The sequence below is a fragment of the Impatiens glandulifera genome, unplaced genomic scaffold (genome assembly GCF_907164915.1).
Source record: "Impatiens glandulifera unplaced genomic scaffold, dImpGla2.1, whole genome shotgun sequence".
NCBI lineage: Eukaryota > Viridiplantae > Streptophyta > Magnoliopsida > Ericales > Balsaminaceae > Impatiens > Impatiens glandulifera.
Window position 1 is genome coordinate 20,889 of NW_025919461.1, and position 9,220 is coordinate 30,108.

General features: G+C 32.7%; 1 protein-coding gene across 1 annotated transcript; it reads right to left on the bottom strand.

Annotated features, from left to right (window-relative positions):
• Positions 1-1,086: 1,086 nt before the first annotated feature.
• On the bottom strand, positions 1,087-8,561 carry LOC124918024 (DExH-box ATP-dependent RNA helicase DExH14-like). Its single transcript, XM_047458291.1, has 16 exons — positions 8,446-8,561; positions 7,974-8,064; positions 6,687-6,836; positions 6,395-6,586; positions 6,215-6,280; positions 4,889-5,044; positions 4,666-4,809; positions 3,635-3,702; positions 3,387-3,552; positions 3,241-3,303; positions 3,056-3,151; positions 2,762-2,929; positions 2,120-2,293; positions 1,637-1,792; positions 1,418-1,552; positions 1,087-1,335 (listed from the first exon to the last, which is right to left on the bottom strand). Exons 1-16 carry the CDS (start codon positions 8,517-8,519, stop codon positions 1,249-1,251), a joined length of 1,986 nt encoding a protein of 661 aa, XP_047314247.1. The 5' UTR covers positions 8,520-8,561; the 3' UTR covers positions 1,087-1,248.
• Between the last annotated feature and the right edge of the window lie 659 nt (positions 8,562-9,220).

A 9,220-nucleotide genomic window follows, 5' to 3' on the forward strand; every position in this document is an offset into this window, starting at 1 on the left:
AGAGTCCAATTTAAAATTATTGAATTCGCAAAGAATATAACAAAAGTTTAATGGCCTAGCAACATTTCTTAGAATTAAAAAAAAAGTATAAGGGTAACTATTATAATAGAGAATAAATTGTTTATCTAAATAATGTGGACTTCTACCTTGTTAACCAAAATAAAAATTTGCCCACAAAACTCTGTTAATAAAATTTCAAACTAGTTAACAATAAATACTTCAATAAATAAAGAAATTGGGGAAGTAACTTTTAGTATCAACAAATGGCTAGAAATACTTACATACACTTATCTAAAATCAAACATTTTTTACAAACTTAAATGAAAGGTCATCAATAATAAATATCTATATTAATAAATTAATTTTTTTCCGCAATTTTTCCATTTATTTAAATATTTAATATTAACTGATTTTGGCTTAAAGTTTTATTGACGGTTGTTATGATATATTTTCATGAGTTAATAAGGTAGACTTACATGATTTAGATGCACAATTGTACTTTTTATTAATAATAGTTGCACTTTTTTTTTTACCTTCATTATTAACAAATTCTAAAAATAGTGTCAAACAATTAACATTTTGTCGTCGCTCGCTAGATCCTTAGTTTTCTCATCATAAACTTACACTTTCCCATGTTTGACCTTCTCTAAATATTGGATTGTTTTTATTTTGTCTGGACATAATATTTATTTATCAAAACAATGAAAATTTACCAACCATAAAAACAGAATGAATAGAAAAAGCTAAGAGATTTGAAAATGATCAAAATTTTCAATTATAATTATTTAGCAAGCTAATTTTATAACCATATAATAATAATAAATAAATAATTGACCATTCACAAAAGTTAATTTAAATGAGATATTTAAGTAAATTATATATCTTCAAAACCAACCTTACATTAATGCATTCTTTATGTTAAGCAAACATTTAAGTTACTAGACCGATCATTTACCCTTAAAATATAAACTTCATATACAAAATTCAAACCATTAGGTTTAAAATGATGGAGCTATTAGATTTTATTTCTATACAATATACATGATTTAGGTTTCATTCAAAAAAATTAAAAAAGTATGTGTGAAAGAAGCTCATAACATTATAAGAATTTTATTATAAATACAAAATTATTGTTATATAATCATAATTCATAACAATTATAAAATCTTATGACCAAAAACAATAGAACACAACTCCTATGTATCAAACAAAAATTTTACAATAAATAAACAAGTGGGTGTTTTCTTGCTACTGTCCACGTTGATGAAAATGTTCAATGGAATATTCCTTTTCAAATCCAATATAACAATCAGAGACCAACATCAGCTTCATTCCCTGCCAAAAAAATAACAGAATAATCAGAAAAAAAATGAGAAAAAAAATGGACTCCCATGTTTATGAAGTAGAACCAACAAACCTTGACAGCTATTGAAGTTGATGGAAACTCCATTTTCGTGACTAAATGGTTCGAGTTGAAAGAAACCCTCTTCAGACCATATAATTCAGAAGTTGAACTATTACACACCAGCAGCCACCATGCCTCATCTTTTAACTGTTGTTCAAAATAATTCAAATTATTATTTATTTTCTGCTTCATTAGCGCTTCATAAACAACACAAGAGTTTATCTATTTTACCTTTGGGAACCTTGGGACAAAAGCTCTTGATGTTTTGCGCCTGGAATTCAATTTCTCTAATCTTATATTCAGAAACAAAGACGACTTTGTACTAGTACCAGATTTTTTCCCCTGAAACTCTACTCTAACTTGAATGCGAGGAAAATGCTCCAAGTCCTGCAAATACCATTTTTTTCTTCCAGGTTATATTATTGGAGGAAAGTACAATTTTTCTCGTTTTTTAAACAGAGGACAATCGCATAAATAATGAAACAAATGCATGCAAGATCAAACAAAAAATATTGACAACACCAAGTGTATGCATGCTTACAATAAATATGGCATTTACTAGATAAGATCATGTTTGGAAACATAACTCATTTAGACTCCGAAACATAACTAATTAACATTTCAATTCCAAAGTAAAGGAAAGGAGACTGAATGGCTTTCATTTTGACTCTGTTAAAAGCTTTTCCCTTTTATAATACTCTTGTCAATAAATACCTGGTATAATCTTGAACCTGTTGAACTACCAACGATAGAGAGTAAATCTGATTTTGGAATCTCAAGAAGTTGTTGCACACCAGAAATGCCTCTTTCACGTAAAGCGCCCACAATATCATCTGTCATACATGGCACCATCCAAAGCGCAGAGTGCTCCTTATCAAACCAAAGACCCTGAAAATACAAGTGAATAACGTTTATGGAGTTCCCCCGGATAAGCATGAGATGGAAGCATGCCAAATGCAATAGAATAGTTTCAAGACAGATTTTAACATCAGAGTATTAATGTATAATAATATAAAGTAGTATGTCACATTAATAAATCAATCCAACACAAACTACAACAACAATACTGCCATATTTGTTTGTTTTTTAAAGGATACAAGACCTGGTCATAAATTTATATATCTTCATATAATTTACTAGGCTTGTAATAGAATAATCTCTCATAATATGATTGAGAATAGTTAAGATACTATTATGTTATGGTATCCAATATATAGATGATATCCATTAAGTAAGTTAATTCAATCTCTTTTTTTCTTTTGTTTTGTTTCTACATGACATAGATACTTACTATATGGATGGTAATTTTATGTGATTACATTTGTTAAGGGGAGATGCAGCAAATAAAAAAGCTACCTGCATGACCATTTGTAGAAGACGCATACAATTCAATGTACTTGTGAGCCACCCACTATTAGCACATATATCTATCATTGCTTGAATGATACGTATGCTTTGATCCAAAACAGACTTCAGGTCGGTCACATAATCACTGATTGGTAGTTCTAGCTGAGAAAAGTGGGCCTGTAGGCGAACCATCAAACATAAAAGAAACCATGTGAGAATACAAGAACAACATGTTGAAGGGATGATAAGATGAGAAGAGATCAAAATATTGTCTTCAGAGATAAAAGAAAAATCGGTGCTAACCTGAAAAAGTAAATTTGCTTTAACATGTGGATCATCAAGGCGATTCTTATCCACCATAAGTGGAAGTTTCTTTGATAGTTCTTCATTGTAGTTTTCCTACCAGCATCAAGTATATGTATCTTGCATTCAGAATTATAATATACAACACATAATGGAATGCAGAATTATCTCAGATAGGAAACCACCTCATTATGCCGCACAGGGAGCTCGTTATATTCAGATGCACCAGACAGTATGTGAAGGAAAACCTAAGGTAGAAATTTAACATTGAAAGAGGTACTCATAGAGGAAAACATACAAAACTAAAGAAATTATTGGTCAGAAGTTTTACTTCAAGAGAAGTGTCTGGACCAATATTTGAACCAAACAGCGACACAGTTAAGTAACTAAGATAATATTGAGATGCAACTGAACCCAACATCATAGGCGCCACACCATCATCATCGATCTTTATACATCCACTGTCCTCCAAATCCTCAAATGTGCTCTCAACCAGGCTACAAAAAATTCAGATTACTATAGTTGCAAAAGAGAGAAGTCAAATACTGCAATTAAACAAGGGACAAACCACACTATTACCTTGACAAGTAAGAACTGATACTTCCAGATTCAGTTTCCTCCAAGCCATAATAAGCAGGGTTGACCATCTATGAGACAGATATTGAATAAAGAAAATTTAAAGTAAAATAAGGATGACTATACCATACCAAACAATACACATTTTTTAAGGCATACTAAAACTCTAATAACTATATATCCATATCAAGTGATTCTTAATTAAATGCCTCATTAATGAAATGAACTTGTTCACATCTGTTACCAAAGGAAAAAAAAAAACACCTATTCATATCTATCTCCTAAAATAGTTTAATTAAAAAGAAAAAGGAAATGATTACTTAAATCACACTTTCTTTTGCATAATAAGTAGACTTTGTTATACTTCAAACCAAACCCTGTCTCTTATTCCAAATCAAAACTGTTTCTCAAATAAATCGAACTTTATAGACTTACAGACCAGTTTTAGAAGTTCGTGTAAAGGATGTTGTAAAAATCATTGTATAGAAATCTTGCCATTGATCTCATTTTAGAAATTCAGAATGTTTGATTATAAAATACTGGCATTATTTATTTTTGGTATCTCCAAGAGTTGCATCCCCTGTCCTCTGGATACCCTTCCACACAAGTGTCTTAGGTGAATTATTTATCTATCCTTTCTTGGCAAGGTAATAAATGCATGTAATAAATAAAGCCGAACTGACTGCGGCCCAAAAGTTTGCTCTAATTTAGAAGAGCTATTCACTGGTCCATGGCAGAACAACATACATTTTTGTTCATGAGATATTTTAAATGCAACGAGAAATGCACAAAGAAAAGGCCATGGTTACACAGATATAGTCAATTTACATCAAGAATTGGTTAATCATCAACAAAAAAGCTTGGAGATATCAGTCTGGTGTTGCTATGAGCATCACAATTTGATAAGAGACTCTAAGTATTAGCTATCTGTTACAGGAAATTTTCTGCCTCCCACTTGTGAAACTTAAATTTCATCAGCACATATATACGAGGACATCTCATAGAGCATGTCCAAGAAATAGACAGATAAATACCAGTCTGCGGAAGAGATAAGTCCAAGTGAGGTAATGCACTGCATCTTCCTTATGACAAATTGTCCCAGAAACTATCTCAGCATTTAGATGATTATGCAATTGGTCTTTGAGACTACTTTCGACAGGGAAAGGTTCATATAGAAACTGCAAAGAAAGAACATCAATTAAATAGCATAGAGAATGGCCCAAGACCTTAACTGCACAAGATGAAGTTCATTGCAACCTTTTTGTAGAAGCTCTTTTTAGGTTCATGAACCAGAATAACAGCTTTACCATGCTGGTCGTATTGTGGCCGACCAGCACGACCCATCATTTGCAAGATATCTGTAATTGGAAAATCCACATAACGTTTTGCTTTTGCATCATAGAATTCAGTACCCTGCAAATAAAGTAGCAAATTTGTTAAAGATACCAGATGTGGTAAACATGTCATGTGGAAATAGACAGTGGTCAGCCATCTGCATGCTTAAGTTCTCTAAGAAAGATATATAGTACCAACATCAAATGATATCACATTAGTATTATATTATGAGATATTATTCAAATCCCACACATAATATAATATCCAATACCCTAACAAACCTTAAAAATTCTCTTCATGTACCAAAACTATCAGCCAACCTTGTTTCCATCCACAATGTAGTTTCCCAAAATGACATTGTAAGAGGCATCACATGTTTAACTTATATCCATGATCTTAAACAGCATTATTGTTCCCCCATCTTACTGTTTTTTAAAGGATCAAAACTCAAGGAGTAAGATTCGACTCACTAAGATGGGAAGCCATCAATATACCGAACCAATAGGGTTTTATGATTCAGGAGATCGACTAACTGAAGGAGGAGGTGAGAAACTAACGACTTCAACTCAATCAAAAATATCTGATATCTATTCCTTTGATCAATCGGCCTATTTATAAAATATGGTCAGGTTTGTTATAACTAACAAATCAAAGCAATTAATGAGCTGGCATAACTAACCAGACTCATTTGTAACTAAAATAAAAGTACAAGGACTTAGTTAATATTTTCAGATAACTACTTCTAACTACTAATTATTTCTAGAAGATGAATAGTTGTCTCTCCACCGACGGATTGTCTACCCCTGAATCTTAAACCTATTTGTACCATATACACTTGAATTAAAGAGGACTTTGTCATTGTCTTTCTTCATTTCTCTTCAGTAAAGATGTATTTTGGCTACACTATCTACACCTAAGTCATGTTTACCAACTTGTACCAACAATTAGATATTTCTGAATGTCATAGTGAAGTTTGTGAATTGTCCTTTATACTTGTGTATCCTTTCCTATCAATAATAGAAGTTCATCTTTTTGTATTTAATCAACTACTACTGTGTCAAATGCTTATGGGTCTCAATGGTTTGTATCTTTAATCAATTATTGTAATCAGATTACACAGTTCTTCCTTGATAAATAGATAAATGGTGTTAGCACTCACTCTGATTCTCTCTATGATCCAAAATCAATTTGGGTAAGATTTAAAAAATGTTTAAAACAGATTCCAAAGGCTAGTTCGATTATACATACCTTGATAATAACCAGATGTGCTGGGAGGTTAACACCCCATGCCAATGTACTAGTACAAACTAATACCTGAAACATTATACAGAAAGAATAGAGAAAAAGAGAAAAAGTTACCTCAACAGAAATAATGTGCAAGATTGATCAATAACATCATGAATATACGATTACGAAATTAGTTGCAACCTGGATTTTATTGTTCCCAAAAAGTTCCTCAACCAAAGACCTATCCTTGTCATTCAGTCCTGCATGATGCAATCCAATACCAAATTGTAGGGTGTGCCTTAAATTCTGATCAGTAACCTGTGATAGAACCATCTGTAGTGCATCTTCTGGGATATTCAGAAACTGTCTTGGCTGTTCATCTGAAGCAGCAAACTTCATAACAAGAAAGTACACAACAGTTGTCATTGCATTATAAATGTTGATCTACTAATTGCACTCTTACTAATTTTCCAGTGCAGATGATGTCTCCTACCTGAATTAGATCTAGTGCTGTAAACCTTGTTTGTCGTCTAGAAGATACAAATATTAAAACAGGTTTGGTAGGAGAATGGGTGCATATAGCAGCGTATGAGGGCTTGTTCATGCTATTCATTCGAGGGCAGTAATACTTCCCTGGATATCCCTGAAGCAATAGGTGAAAGTTCATCCATGGATACAATGAAATAATTATAAATGTGATAAACCTTGCATGCATTAGCGGAAGATGTAAACATTCATTACATTATTAAGACTTGAGAAGGTATTTGTCTATGTAGAACTGGAAGAACAGGCCACACCCAAAATATTTTGTTCAAAAATAGTAATTGGAAATTAGGTGATAAGACAATGCCAGTATTAAATAAAATAATAGGGCTTGCAAACACTAAATGACAAGCTTGTTGCCCTCAAATCTACATATAAATATAAAAGTAAAATACTAAGGCTTCTCTCTAGCCTTGTTTTACATAAGATAAAGGATGTTTGTGATACCCTAACCAGCCTTATGCATTAAGTGTCCAGTGCATCAGACCTAGCAATTTTCTAACACGCTTGCAACTAGAAAACCATTGTAGAAGAATACTTCAACCTTTCCTACTTTGATATATGACCAACGAAGAACACCAACTCATCTTCTAGAATGGATAGTAGCCTCCTCCAACCCCCACTCTTTACACAAGCCAATTCTAATTGGGGAATCTGCCCCCAACTTATGCTTCTGATAATGCCTGCCTTTTGTAGTGTTGTGTTTGGGATTGTATAGCCTTCTTTTGACATATATTTGCTATTGCAATGCACAATAGCTTCTGGAAAGTGTGGTGTGACTTTTATTTAATTTAACATGGTAGAGGTGTATTTTCCTCCCGATAAATACAGCATTCAAGAATTGTTCTAATACCACTTGTATTCGCGTGCTCATGAAACATATATTCATACATAACCAATCATTATTTATATTCCAGACTACAGAGCCGTCATCATGCTTAAAATGGTATATTAGGTCCTGAACTTTCAAAATATATTAGTAATATGAGGGAAAAACTGCAATGATCTTCCTAAGCCTTCTACTAAGGAATCCCCTATCATCATGGTTGTGTACAACCATCATAACCCTCCTTGATTTTCTCAGGTAATCATGAAGGATGAACTGCTTTTACTTTGAATTCTCTTTGCAATAGTGAAACACATTACCGGGAATAAAGGATATGGCACATAATATAAATGGCATAAAAGAGAGATCGGGATTTGAAGTGCAAAAATGTGAAATAGTGAAGCCACTTGCCTGAATATGAACTTCAAGAGGCACAGGCCTCACGCTAGGCTTGAAATTGAACAATCCAGGTTCTGGAACACCCAGCCAGTTAGCTAAATCACTAAATACACACACAAAAAAAATTAAATTACAAGTTAGATTTACAGAATCAGATTACTATATATTCTATGAAGAAAACTGTAGTTTGTTTCCATTTTTAAGGTAAAACATCTTCCCATTATAGAGTGGGCCTAGAAGAGAAGGAAGACAACAATACTAACAGATTCCGTCAGAAGTTGTAATTTTAAAACATTCAAGACTAACCATTAGTTATTGCACATTAGAATTAAGCTCATCTTAAATTGAACTAAGGCATAGTGTAATGCTTAATGAGAATTTAGAAGATAAATTATGTAAAACAGGCACAGAAGTGAGATCCAACAAAGAGAGAAAATCAAATGTTCAAAGACAAAAGAAAAGTGATCTAGCACTAAAAGCATACTGGGCATTTGCCAAGGCTGTTGATAGTCCCACAAAGCGAATGGTACGATCTGTTTGTGATGATATATATCTCATCCTTGACACAATAACCTGAAAAGACAGAATTCTCCATGTGAGATCTCAAAGAGAATAACTCCTGAGAAAGATTTCATAGTATTTCTAAATAAAATATCACCGCACATCTTCTAATTTGTAATGATGTCACTTTCAAGTGAACCACTGAACATCCAAATGTCAAGACACTCACAATTGTTTAATCAATAAATATGAAACATTAATTTCTTATATTGGTCTACATGAAAATACTTCTTTTCAGGCACTTATATTGGCTTACACGAGATGACTTGTACTGTCGTTGATGAAAACTCACCATTTGTTGTGGTCTGGACTGTATTTCTAGTTGGCTAGGGTTACCAACTGGCCGTGGTTGTTTCCTACTGATTCCTCTGTTTTATTTCTCTTAGCTATTTGTTGTAAACTAGTTTCATTGTCTAGCTCCATATTTACTAAGTTTACTGGTGCTATAATTGATGGTTTAAAGGCCTAGTTCAAAATTGTTGTTGTATTGGTTGGTTAGCTCTACATCTATGTAATCTTGAACAACTTCCACTCCAGTAATTGATGTTGTGCTAGCAAACTATAAATACTGCTGCAACCTAGAACCCTGTGATAACTAAACATGCCTCTATAAGTAACCTTATATATGTTTCTTAACGTTTGAATGCATCTTGCATTCTTTTCAATAAAAAGTTGACATTTTTCATAAAAAAAAAAAC

Excerpts from the sequence above, each read along its gene's own strand:
- LOC124918024 (XM_047458291.1), bottom strand. The coding sequence starts at position 8,519 with ATGAGATATATATCATCACAAACAGATCGTACCATTCGCTTTGTGGGA. Across the intron at positions 6,587-6,686 it reads CAGCACTAGATCTAATTCAG|TTTGCTGCTTCAGATGAACA; the intron begins GTAGGAGACATC and ends CTTGTTATGAAG. Across the intron at positions 1,553-1,636 it reads TTGTCCCAAGGTTCCCAAAG|TTAAAAGATGAGGCATGGTG; the intron begins GTAAAATAGATA and ends TTTGAACAACAG.